The sequence below is a fragment of the Coccinella septempunctata genome, chromosome 5 (genome assembly GCF_907165205.1).
Source record: "Coccinella septempunctata chromosome 5, icCocSept1.1, whole genome shotgun sequence".
NCBI lineage: Eukaryota > Metazoa > Arthropoda > Insecta > Coleoptera > Coccinellidae > Coccinella > Coccinella septempunctata.
The window spans coordinates 19,193,367-19,207,336 of record NC_058193.1 but is presented as its reverse complement, the minus strand read 5'-3'; the positions used below and the strand labels follow the sequence as shown (position 1 = coordinate 19,207,336).

Genomic DNA, 13,970 nt, shown 5'->3' with positions numbered 1-13,970 from the left:
GGCCATCGTGGTTTGCCTCGGCCATACTAGTTTGGCCAGGAGATCCACCTTGCAAATAGAGCCACTCAGAGCAATCACTTAATTTTGAGGAAATGGAGAGTTGAATTCCAAATCATATGAATGGAGAAAAGTTTGAATCATCCTATCTGAGCAGGGTACTGGCATAGCGATGTATGAACCTAACTACTTTAGAACCCCTTTCCAGTCTCATGTCTGGAGCTGAGGTTAAAATAGATTAAAAAACTCTAGTACCTCTGTAACGAACGATTAAAATATTGACACTTTTTTGTTCTGAAACTGCGTGCTCGAACGAATAAAAAGTTTATATGGCTGCGTTCCAAAATTTACTGCGAGAGTAGAGTATGAGTATGACCATACTCAGAGAGAAAACTCCAAGGTAGACGTACGAACGTTTGTTAACTCTTCGAGTAATCTCAGCTTACCTACTCAGAGTGAGTCAGTGAACGCAACCAATGGAATCTACTGGCACGAGAAGAATACTAGGTACTCATCTTACCATGAAAACCATTTTGAAACCCAGAAACATTAATCCTTTGCTGTCAAAAATTCTACACTATTATTTCTTTATAATTATTCGGAATATTGTCAAGAATCAAATTATTTTAGGGAAATCTTTTGTGACGTGGTTAATCACATTTATATTCTCCTGGATTCTCCATAGGCACCGAAGTACCCCTCAGAAGCTCCGTAAGCTTGTACGAGTTCGGAGAATCAGTTGTGTTCTGTGTAGGTTTTGTGACTGTGTCCTTACACCACCTTAGGCACAACACTGTTAATTTGAACCCAACAGTAAATGGTGGCCCATACCCGTATAGACTAGAAAAATTCCTACTCTAGCCCGGGATCGAACTCGATACCTTGCGGTTGCGAAACACTGAGCCGACGCTTCTAACCACCAAGCGACGACGCATCTATCAATAGGAAATGATAATAAAAGTCTTATTCCTCACTCCGTATGCTTCATCTATTTTTGTCAATGTTACTTTCGCCATAACGCCATAATCAGGTTACAATGTTCAACACTTTGAGAAAATACATGGTATCAAAGTTATTGCCAAAAACTGAGTTTGTTTATGTTCTGGATTTCATTTTGTTTTCTCGTTTGAAATCTTCGTGAATTTAAATTGTTTCTGTTGATAGTTGCGAGGTACTTCGCCGATGTATACAAAACTTTCTGTTATCACTTAGCTCCTGAGTTCTGAGTTCTAAGCGAAATAAGAAATATGGACATTTTTGTGAACAATCTTGTTGAAGTGCTCGAAAATTTTAAACTGATGATTACGTTAGGCCGAAACATGTAGTTACATTGACAAAAAATAGATGGAGCATACAGAGTGAGGAATAATTCTTATACTTTCCTAAGAAACAAATGCTTATTTAAAATGCATTTTTGAAATTTTGACATAACCAGTGATACTTTTTAGAAATGATTGACGTGAGAAACGTCTTACTTTGTGTAACTAGTTTCTAGTTGCACAAAGTGAAATATTAGTATTTAGTATGCAACTGGGGACAAAAAATCGATTACACAATTAGTGACAAAAAAATTACAGTTATATAACTAGCTGTTATAATACAAGATAAGTACATAAATTATAAATTGATCATTACAAATATTAATAACACAATTATTGGAATTGTTTAAATCAATTCCCAACGACAAACTTGTTTTATGGCTCGCACTGGTTATTTGTGAAGTGTGACACACTGCATTAGATGTTTCACCAAGTATAACTTGTGCAATACGTTTAATTAATTTAATTCTCAACATATACCTTCGCAACAGTGCTTGATTTCCAACCACCTTGCCGTAATTTTTTTGAAATAGCAGTGTCAGAGCTTCCTCTGAAGCAGTGGCCCGTATATGTATCGAGCAGGATTTGAATGCCAAGAAGTTGTTCAGAACAATAGCTTTTGGCACACTGCTGAACGTGTAAATTTCCACAGGATTTCTGGTCGATTTACATATTTTACAAAAAATCTGTTGTGTTTAAGGTTCTGAGGACGCAACTCAATATATTTTCTTAAAATTCCAACAAAATTCATATTTTCAATGATACCAGTGTGGATATTTAGAGATCTTTCTTATCCTCAAAATTTGCAAGTCAGACTTCCTCATCAATTTGTTTTATCTTCTTCTCATCACACCAAGTTATAAATTTTTCGTAAGCTTGGACGCGTTCGTTTCGCAAAAATCTCACGTGTTACACGAAATCATACATTTTGTAACTGATTACATAGATTGCTATGTTATTCCTTAACTGGGAAATCAAATTTTATAGAGAATATATTGTACATACTCACTCACAATTTCTTTGGAAGCTCTTATATTTTTCATACTACCATATCGCCGGAATACAAAAATGAGGACTAAGGCAACAATATAGAAGGAAGTAAGTCCAAGCACAGTGAGAATCGTTGCAGTCAAATACTGGCCTCTTCCTAAACTTCTTTGAATAACGAAACTCACATTAGAAGTTGCATCGGAGTTTCGCTCAAAATAATACTTGGTCACGGGGTATATAGAAAGTTCTTCCGTACAATCATAATTATCTGGTTTCATAATGAATACTAGAAAGAATCCATCTGAATAGTCTTTTCTCTGAAACAAAATAGAAATTTTACAAATTCTTAATAAAAGAAAAGTGTACAAGGGAAGTCTTCAGTAATCATTTAAAATTTGGGAGTGAGACATTGCAAAGTTAATTCCTTCATCATCATCATCGTAGATTGTGTAACATAGTAGTGATGCGTTCCCAAGCGAATGAAAAGGGGGCTTCCCCTAGCGACCTATGAAAGTAATGAGCAATAATGGCAACCAAGGCTCTGTATATAACTGATGTAATGTGTGAATTTTTTGAATATTTTCAAATTAGAATTGAAATATTTCATAACCAAACACGAAAACACCAACCACACGTTTTTGTGTACCTCATCCTACAGAACAGATGGTTCGGTTATGAATGATTTATTATAGAATTATTTATAGTGTTACTTTATTTTCATTTAATTATTTTATAAATGGTATATCTATATATGATTTCGTTTCGAATGAAAGTCATCTGAAAAAACTCACCTTTATTGTTAGGCCTCCTTTCCTTGAGATTGTTTGGTATTTACCTCTATACATAATATCCTTATTGAGATCGAAAACAGGACACTGAAAAAAATTGAGAGGATAATAAAATTAATAGACAATATAAATAGGAAACAGAGAACTGTCAAATTTGCTCAAAAATCAAATGCATAAATATTTTTACTTTTCATTTACAAAGAAGAAAAATGCTACGAAGAATAACAGATAAATCGAATATTGTAATCAATGTAGGTTTCATATTGTATTGGAGCTGGAGCCTCAGTTTTCTCGCTGCTTGTAAGACAATGGAAACGATCTTGGGATCGTGTGTTTCTTGAATGTCTAGGACTTCGGTCTGAAGCGGCCCCTACACATTCATTAATGATGACATTACCATAGTGATAGCATTGCTTGCTAAATTTACCTTTTTACAAATTATTATCAGACACAAAATTCGGCAAAATAAAATTTTATTGTCATTAGTAGGTATACAGGGTTGGAGTAAACTATGAAACCAAGTGGAGATATTTGAAACGAAAAAGATTATTTGTATATAAATCTTTCCAGGCATGTAAAATAAAACATCTGATGCCATATTATTTTTACGCCTATATTTTTGTATTTTTCACGTTTTAGTTGGAAAGAGACACCCTTTATATTTGTGCAAATTTTGAAAGATCTTTTTATTTCGAATTCGTATATACCAAGTTCAGTCAAAAGTGAAAATAATTCGCCATGCATAAAAATTTGGTAAAAGTGAAACAAAAATTGACCTGTTCCAGGATTTTGGTGCCAAATATTTTTCTTCTGAGAAAATGAATTTGTTCCATAATTTCATTGTATAATATGTTCCTGTGACCGTTATTCTCTATTCATATAAGGTAGAACTGAATGATTTTCGCTAACACTGATCGCGGCACTAATGTTTGCCTTGATATTTACTGCTTTATCTAAGGGTATGCGAAATTCAGGGTGTTTGATCTAATTTTTTTACAACATTTTATTGAGTGTGATGTTTTGAAATCATGGTTTCTGATTTCTGATCAGATGTTAGTATTTTTGGATGTTCAAATCGAATATGGTAAGGAATTCAGAAGAAGGAATTTCAAATTATGGAAGACCTGCAAAGTTCGGGATTTGTTTTCATGTTCACGAAATTGGATTTTATTCTTTGAATACACTTGATTTTCTAAAAATGGACACAGCGAAAACGAATATAATGTGAAATTGTTGATATTTCTTTGTTACATTATTAAATTTATCGTATTTAACACGAATATAAAAACCAATGTTCCATTGAAAGTAATGATTTTTTTTGTAATTGGATGTTATCATCCGAACTGCTCCAGCAGGGTTGTATCTCAATTGTGGCCTTCCGTTTAAAATTTTTGTAATAAGATTATCTCACTGGGGACATGCGAAAAAAGTAATGACCAATTTATGCAAACATTTTTTGACGAAAATCGTTCACATATTTGGTCTTCTTCCTTTCTGGGAACAATTTTGCTCTCATATACGGCTTAACTACCCTTCCATGTTCAACAAAATTGATCTGTCAAGAATTCTTCCACTTTTACCAAGAATAACGAATAGGTCTCAAATTTCATCATTCCATTATTCCGATAATCAATGGTAAATTTCGAAAAATTAGCAATAATAAGAGGCGGAGCGCAGTATTGATCAAACACGAATGATCACGGGTCGTATATCAGTTCAGAGAATTTTTTTCATTTTTCATTCATTCATTGCTGAATCCCGTTACGGGCAATTAATCTACAAAAAGATATAAAAAAAAGAACAGACTTATAATTTCTTGGGGTTCATTGCGACTGTGTGCCCTCCTGTGACTGAAGACTGATGAGACCCAACCGTGACCCACAGATCCTTCCACACTCCGGGCATGGATAGTCACCAACCAGATCTGGCCGCCGCTGAATTCCTCTCGAGTCTCCGTTATAACTGTGCACCATAGATCTCCACTGTGATATGTCTAATGCTAGTTGTTCCCAGTTATGATTGGCATTAATTGATTTTAGGGATTGATGTAGTGTATCCTTAAACCGCTCTTATACTGGCCTCCTGGTTTCCGGGCTCCCTCTGCCAATTCGCCATACAGAGCTATTTTGGGGAGTCTTGTGTCTTGCATCCTCAGAATGTGGCCGCTCCATCTGAGTCGGGCCCTCGTTACTTGAGTCTCAATTGTTGTACAACTCGCGCTTTGCATTCGAAACTTTGTGGAAACATCTGATGTGCATTATCTGTCTAAGATGACGTTGTTGCGTTTGTTCAAGCTGTTTAATAAGTCGCCTGTAGAGCGTCCAGCTTCCGCTTCCGTAAAGAAGCGTTGGGAGGACGACTGCTTTGTAAACAGCTGTCTTGGTCTTCAGATTGAGGTCGTGATTTTGAAACACTCTGACCTTTAGCTTCCAGAATACCTGTGATGCCGAACTGATACGGTTGTGTATTTCCGTGTCTAGGTTAGCCCTAGTATTATGGAGCTTCCTAACTATTTGAATTGCTCGACCTGTTCTAGGGTTTCATTCTCCAGGCTGATATGTGTTTGAAGGCTTTCTAGGGGACTTACCAGGATTTTGGTTTTATCGATATTGGGTCTAAGGCCCAAAGCCTCGTATATATGTTTATAGGTGTCAAGCATTATCTGTAAATCCTCTGGGCTGCTAGCGATAAGTGCGCAGTCGTCTGCATATTGAAGTTCCGTGATAACCTTTGAACGGGTTTTTGCTCTGAGGCGCTTCAGGTTAAATAGGCCTCCATCAAATCTGAATCTTATTCCAACACTTCTTACAGGCATACTCATGTCAGCAATTATCGAGACAGCTATGCCTAAAATATTGAACAGTAAAGGCGCTAACACGCAGCCTTGTTTTATTCCAGAGTTGGTTAAGAAATGGTCGATTGTAGAGCTGTATTCTAGCGGTGTTGTTGGTATGAAGGCTTTTACACACTGCTAAGAATTTTTCGGGTACTCCAAGGCGGGCCATCATTTTCCATAGCGCTCTCCGATTCACCGAGTCGAAGGCCTTACTTAAATTAAATCGATGTAGGATCTATACAGCCTACATAGATTTAATTTTTTCTATGGATAATTACAATCCGTCAAATTAATAAAACTCCAAGTGTTGCCGCCATGTACAGAGGAGAGAATTTTGCGAAGAACTTTCATTGAGAATTCAATAAAAACACTATAACTTCTGGAAAAAACTCTGATTTTCACGAAGCGAACGGAATATCTAACCGTCGAAATGAATATTTTCGCTGTCAAGTCATTTGTTCATCAAAGAAGTTGAAAATAATTTTCAATATACAGGGTGATTCATCATTGGACAGAATATTTCAAAGAAAGGCTCAAGAGGAAACTTGAAATTCTAAAATTAAGCATTGCTCGGAGAGATGAATTCTCGAAAAAAAAAATCAGATTTGTTCACTTCCGTTCCACCGGAAATAATAGCCATTCGAATGTAATAATCAGATTTTTTATTCGTTATCAGATTACTCATTGAATTCTACTCTGCTTCAATTTACCATTTGCAAAGTTTCCCCATCAAGTTTGTCTGAAATCTGAAAAAAATTTCTTTTCTCAATTAGGTCTTTTAGGTTCCTCTGGTCAAAACTCAAATCCGTTTCGTTTGAGATACCGGCGGTCATCCCCTTTTCGAGGGAAGTAGAAATAAGCGTAAGAGACAGATGGCAGATTATATATTATACCTTGAAAACATAGTTTGCCAATCTAACCGAGAAAAAATATGCGAATTACCGGATTAGTCAATCTTTCAAATATTTATCGATAGATATGAAAGTAACCTATTCCCGTTGAAGTTATTATCTTTTCGACAAACTTTGTTTTCTCCGCAAATATATTGAAGTGTGACTGATGCCGATATTTTCGTTTTCTTAAATGTTTGAAGAAGATAACCATTTCTATTTATATTTTCATAGCCGAACAAAGTTATGCAAGTATGAACGATTTCACATGGATAAATAAATACTCTATGAATTGATTCGATAGTTTCATCAATATCCAATATTTTTTAATTTGTGTATCGTAGACAAGACTACTGTTTCCCGATATTACCGACCTTGTGTAAGAAACCTTGAATTTGACATTTGCTTATTACAGAATTATCGGAAAATCACGTCATTGTGTTTTCTCATTTCGGTTGGAAATTATCACCATCCACCATAGTCATATCCGCTGCTACTAGAGTAATATCCGACTGATAATATATTTTATCAGATATAATCCGGCAGAAATGCAGATTGATAATATAATTTTATGAAAATTAGGCATAGATTATGAAGATATGAATTCAATCAATAAATATCTCATCTTGCGTAACAATCAGAAACTTTTTTATTTATTTATTGCTGGTCATTTATCGTTAGCTCATCAGTATTTATATCACATTCTGTCGTGTTAATTTTTGTCATATTTATAGTTTTGTATATGTAAATTTTTCACCTTGTGAAGTATTTTTGGTAAAAAAAAAATCAATAACAATAATTCTTCCTTCGGAACTCCGAATAAAAGGTTTTATACGAAGATAATTTCAGCAATAAAAAATGCGAATTGCCTTTGATTTATGATATCGGAAGTAGTTTCTTTAAATATCTTAGAATGCGCGACATACTGAGTTATTGTCATAATATACAGTGTGATCCAGTTTGGAAGACGAAAAATCGAGGAGAAGATAGAGAATCAAAAAATACTACATATGAACTTGCAGGAACTATATTCGGGAAATGCCTCGTTTACGAAGTTTGATAACAGAAATCAAATTCAATAATATGGCTAAACTGTTGATATTGGAATTAATTTTTTTTAGGCATCTGTTTCCAGCTTTTTGTTATGGAAATATTTCTTTCCTTTCAGTGATGTCCATGCCGATATGTGACTCCACAGTTTCAAGGGGTCGAATTCTCAATTCATTTTTCAATTTGTGGAAAAATATTTTTTTCTTTAATCGAGCACCTTTCTGAGTGAAAAGAGAAAATTCGAAAATGAAACCCCAACAATTTACTGACATCCAAATAATCGAAGGAGGCCTGAAAACAAATTAGTGAACAAATAGTGAATGTATAAAAATACCTATAATCACTTCGTTGCTATGAAAGTAAATATCATTTCATCATCAGTTGCGACATATTCAACTTTTCGTTACTAATTACGAGAAGTAGAACAGATAGAAGAAATTTAACGAACATAACCCTCTGCGAAATATTAACCGTACACACGTGTTCCGTTAAATTTCTTCTGTTTATGAAGAGTAAAACGTTTCAAAACGTCAATAATGCGTTTCAAAAAGTGTGGCTTTCTATGCTAAATTTGAAAACAGTTATTTTAATGTTTGTTGTTCTTGTTTTTAGAGTTTCTCATTCAAAAATGGTTTTCAGATTAAGTAGAGAGAAATTTACTGATATTCTTATTTTATGGCTTTTGTGATGAAAATGCAGAAGCTGAAGTTCGTGAATCTCGACGACGTTATCCTGACAGAACAATTTAAGATACTCATGAATTCACTAAAATGCATATAGGTAGTTTTTGCCTACGCGTGAATAACGAAATTATTAGGAGTCATCGAGATAAATATTATGAATAAGCTGCTTCAAAAATCAAACTCTCAAATTTTAGTGCCCATTCACATTGAATGTAAGGCCTATCGCAGACATGCAACTTTTCAGTTTCGCGATAGTTGCGCAACAGTTTGATTACAAGCGGTTCGAGTGCGCACACATACGCAATTGTTTAGTTTGTGTCGAGGCTGAAACTATTCGATCGCAAAACTCTTCAGTTGCACGTCTGCGCGGCCCCATATAAATGCATCGTACTCACTTCTGCAACTAAACAGTTGCAAAACTAAAAATTGAATGTCTGCGGTAGGCCCAACGGTACGCGCTGCAACAGCAACGGTCATAAAAATCCCATAAAATTTTTCGACATTGCATGTTGCACCAGTGAGTACATACATACGTCCTGTTCTTTGTTGTATCACAGCCACTTCCTTCAGAAGGCTGTGGTTGTATTGAGACCGACAAGTCTCGGATCGCTTCGAAACCTGCGACGAACTAGGAGCGCCGTAAATATTTTTCGGATTTTTATGGCCGGTGCTGTTGTTGCTCGCTAGTGAGTACGCCTGTCCAGATGCAGCGATAAACGCGCGATTCACTACGAGCGTTTGGAAACGCGCGTGTCGAGATACTAGAGCACAGTAGATCCCGTCCACATGCATACGCGCGTGCAATAACTCGCGCGTTCTACGCGCGTGTCGAGATACTAGGGTCCCAATGGTAGCGTCCAGTATATATGTGTTGATTGCTGCGGAGGTCGGATTAAGTGAAATTTCGAAATGGAACTCGATAACATCGATATCGAACTTTTCATGGATGAACTGGAAAAGAGAATTCTGTTGTGGAATATGGAAATATCCTAATATTCCAATCGTATTCTGAAAAAATTTTGGGAAGAAATTGTTGATATATTTTCTGAACGAGGTGATTCAGAAGATAAAAAAAGAGCTTTAGATAAGTAAACCATTTTTATAAGTGCGAGAAGTGGTATTATACGGAATAAAGAAGTACTGCGTTACATGAAATAATACATACATTATGAAACCATTCGATTTTGCCAGGGCTGTTTACTCGTTTACAAAAAATTTAGCAAATCGGTCTCTTGTATTAAGGGAACTTACACTTGTATTACGGGAACTTACACAATGTCAATGAGTTCTAAAAAGTTCCACTTCATTTGTCAGAATTGGAAAAAAAAATTCTGTTGTGGAATATGGAATCTCCCGAATATTCCAATCGATAAATACTTACTGAAAATACATGTTGGGAAGAAATTGTTGAAATATTTTGTGAAGGAAGTATTCAAAAGAGAAAAAACCATCCACACTGGAAACCGAAGATTCAAAAATAGGGAATACTGGACTGGAAACTGTATAGGAGAAGTCCTCTGATATATTTTAGATTTCGGAATATTAGGATTACTATTTGCATGAGCGGACCTGAATTCTAAATAGCACTTCCTGATACCCTCTTCTTCTCTCTTTTTCAATCACTTTCGGCATTTTTGTAATATTAATTGATATTATTTGTGGCAACCTTTCTCCTTTCTAGTTACAAAAACTTAAGAAAATTATTACATGGCCAACCCGGTGTTTTTATTAAAGTGAATGGAGTATAGGTGAACCGTATCTTTCTAGCTGTAGGTATAGTGCCTCTAGAACGTGCGTATACGAAACAAATTTTAATTGAATATGTAGAACAGAAAAAAAATGGTATTATCGCTATATCTTACAATGATTCTCCAACACTATGTTATCACCGTTAAATGAAAACAAGAGCTCTTTCAATACATAAAAAATGAAAAGTTTCTGCTAAAAAAATGGCTATTTAGCTGAGCGTCCATAGTTCCGCATTTTACGTAATATATGGATCACATCAAAATAATCTATTTTTGTTTCGTTTACTCCAACCGTCACCTCATAAGAGTTCGTATGTGTCCTATAGAATTCTAAAAACCCTTTTGTCGCGATCCGTGCATTGCGTTTGATGCGGAACCGTGGACCTTTTGGAATTCCGGCTCTTAGTACAATTCTGAATGATAAGATAAACTCACAGTGCTATCCTGTACCGAAACAACCAAACAAGCGTCATCATTCGAATCCAACTCAATCGTCAATGTGTCAGTGTCGTGAGAACTGAATCTATAAAAGAAGTATCTGGATTGACTTGGAGACACTGTGAGTGTCACATTCTCTTTATCCCTGACGAAAAAATTTGTTTCCTCAATTGTCTCAATTAAAACATCTTTGGTTTCAAGGCATGAACTTGAAATGGCTATGGTGAACTCTTGATGGAAATATTTCGTCATGAAACCTGAAAGAGTAATGTCATATTATGTTTGGTTGAAGACATTTTATAAATACAAAATAGTTGAATTTGGACGATCGACTATCTTTTTGCTCAAAAATTTCGAAGTATTGTCTTATTTTTTGAATGTGGCCTGAATATATATAAAAAAATATTGTTCTTTACTTTTAACCCATTGGTAACAAAGAGGCATCTAGGTACTATGTGTTTTGTGGTATCCCTTTTTCGTTGCAGTTATACAAAATGTACGATCATACCTTAAATAAAAAACGAAATGAAACTCCTAGAATCAAGAGGGCCTATCTCAAATATAAACTACTCAAGTCTTGACTTGTCTCTTGAGAGAGGAAAAGTGCAAAATGAGGAGCAACAAAACAACCTAAAAAATAAATTCATTTCAATCTACACAAGATGCGGTAAGTGTTCGAATTACCGGGAAGAGAATTTTTAGCCTGTTTTAAGATTGCTTGAATGTTGAATTTTTAAGATTTAGTACCTGATTTATTCTAGTTTGTTCTGTTGAAGCTATCTCAAAATCTAAATTAGATATTTGGTAATTCGCATTCAGATAACTTTCAGGGCCCAGTTCACACTTGCCTCCAACACTTTCTTGTTTCGCAAAAATTTGAACGCCAATATTTAGTACATACCAAATTTGTCCCACTTTTGGTTTTCGAGTAGGAGTGATTCACTATTGTTTTTGATAAATCGTGAAGTTAGCAGATAAGTTTAAAATTTAAACTTTGTTTTAACGCCATTTGTAAGTACCCAATTTGTTTCTTTGGAATGATTTCCATATCTATTCGTAATTTTACACACCTCGCCATATTTATATTGAAACCAATAGTTGGGGAGCCCAAGAGGGAAATTCGGGATTAACTCGAGCGTGTCAGATTAATATGAGGGGAGATACCTATACCAAGAATTAGACTTGTATATAGAGGGAACTGTCTAGGGCAGCCTGTCAGAATTGTAAAAAGAAACGATCATTGTAAATACTCGAGCGTGTCAGATTAACATATGTGGTTAATCACATGTTGAAAAGTATACATTCTCTTAATCCTGACAATTTAAGCTAGAAACTTGCAAACTATTACGTGCTCATTCTCGAGCAGCAAGAATAACGGAAAACATATTTATACCTATTCATTTAATACTGGGTGTTTCCAGATTTATGATGAATTGATTATTATATGTACATAGGGTGTTTTTTGATAATATTTGAGTTTCTTCTATGAGAGGTGATATTTATCACAATATATTGCGAATATTTCATGAAAAATCTTGTTTTCACCATGTACAGAATGCTCATGAGGACAACGAATATTAGGTACTCACAAGAGGTCATTTCAACGCTAGGAAAACATCAGTCGCGTCATATATGACGACAGACAACAGCAGTTTCTTGAGGGGCAAGTAGCACTTTCCGCACTTGTTAGGAAAATAACTATTTCAGAATTTTTTTTATAAAATAGCAAATATCGAAGATACGGATTTTTCTACTCACTCTGTATATGTGATAAATAATAAGCACGCAAAATTGGGAAACATGATTCATACGACTTACTTCTGAAGCTGAGTGTATTGATTTCCTTCATATTATTATGGCACATTGTTCTGGAAGTGATATTATAATATTGGTTTTGATTTTTCGTTGTTTGAACTAAGAGAGGCAATTCCCATGATATCACATCTTTTTCCTGTCGTACAACAACTAAGATTGGGTTCTCTGGATCTGCATTCTTACTACTAACTCTTATTCGATAGGGATATCGAGCCTGAAAAAGAAGAAATAGCTATTGTTTTTCATGCTCAGGAAAATATGATCAAACTACCAATTTTGCATAATCATATTTTTCTTCAAATATAAATTCAATCATATTGTGGTATCAGAAATATTCGACAGTAAATAGAAAACAAACCGAAAGGCTGGACTTGCTAGTATAGATCAGATTTTAGAAATTTTCGGATCCAAGCTTAACTCCACTCTGATTATACAGATGAAAGTTGTTTTTTCATCTAATATTTCGCTTACGATTTTTGAATGGCATGTTTTCAAGGAACCTCAAAGTGAACTGATACCCTCAGGTTTATACAAAAAACAAGGAGAAATCGCATTTGGAAAGACAATACACAGAAATATTCAAAAGCCATCAGGATTTTAAGGGAAAAAGATTCTTTGTTAAATTTCTCATTCATGTCCTATTTCAATTTGGTCTTATCTTTATGCTTTAGTGATTTATTCAGGAAATCAATTCTTCAGGACTATTCAACTACTAAAGTAAAGATTGGTTACTTACAAAAGATTTCTTATAATAAATGATATACTCGATTGATTTATTCACTTCGATGTTTAGAGGTCGAGAAGTGTTTCCTTGAATTGGTTTTATTTCAGGAAGTGTGTTGACTAAGAGAGCACTACCAAAAAAAGCAAGCCATATTATCAGATTCATCTTGAGACATCAGAGTATCACCTGTAAGAATAAATGAAAACAAAAGTCAACTTATATTCTTGAACACACAGGTATCTGAAATTTTTCGTTTTCATATTGGTATTGTGTATTCATTCTATTCAGCTAAATAGTTAGACGATTCAATCAAATATGTTAGTTAACTTCGAAGTTGTCAAAGAATAACAAATTATCAGGTGAGAGTAATTCGATTAATTTTTGCTTTATGAAACACATCCAAGTAGAAACGGTCCAGTCGAAAAAGTAATTGGAATTTTTCATAGAAAATAACCCTGCTACCACTCCTCTGTTCCTGACAAGGGTAAAAAAAGGGTTTAATGAATTAGAAATAGAAATAATTGATTTATCCCTTCTGACACAAAGTGTATAGAAAACGTCTGAGAAAAATTACAAACATACATTTCAAAAATCAAAGTTACCACCGTTTACAACAAGTTCACATCAGATAAATGGGACATAAGTTTATTGTGGGATATAGGACAATAATTAAAAACTGTATTGTATCATTG

General features: G+C 34.7%; 1 protein-coding gene across 3 annotated transcripts in view; it reads right to left on the bottom strand.

Annotated features, from left to right (window-relative positions):
- Positions 1-13,970, bottom strand: part of LOC123313639 (SID1 transmembrane family member 1-like) — a 35,576-nt gene that overhangs the window by 13,914 nt on the left and 7,692 nt on the right. For 2 of the 3 annotated variants that reach the window (XM_044898605.1, XM_044898604.1), the window contains exons 2-6: positions 13,291-13,462; positions 12,558-12,768; positions 10,737-10,996; positions 3,098-3,181; positions 2,326-2,623 (exon numbers count right to left, since the gene is read on the bottom strand). In XM_044898605.1, coding sequence (XP_044754540.1) covers positions 2,326-2,623; positions 3,098-3,181; positions 10,737-10,996; positions 12,558-12,768; positions 13,291-13,443 — 1,006 coding nt within the window. In that variant the 5' untranslated portion in view covers positions 13,444-13,462. The remainder of the gene's footprint in view (positions 1-2,325; positions 2,624-3,097; positions 3,182-10,736; positions 10,997-12,557; positions 12,769-13,290; positions 13,463-13,970) is intronic. The other variant, XM_044898606.1, reaches the window with a different exon arrangement.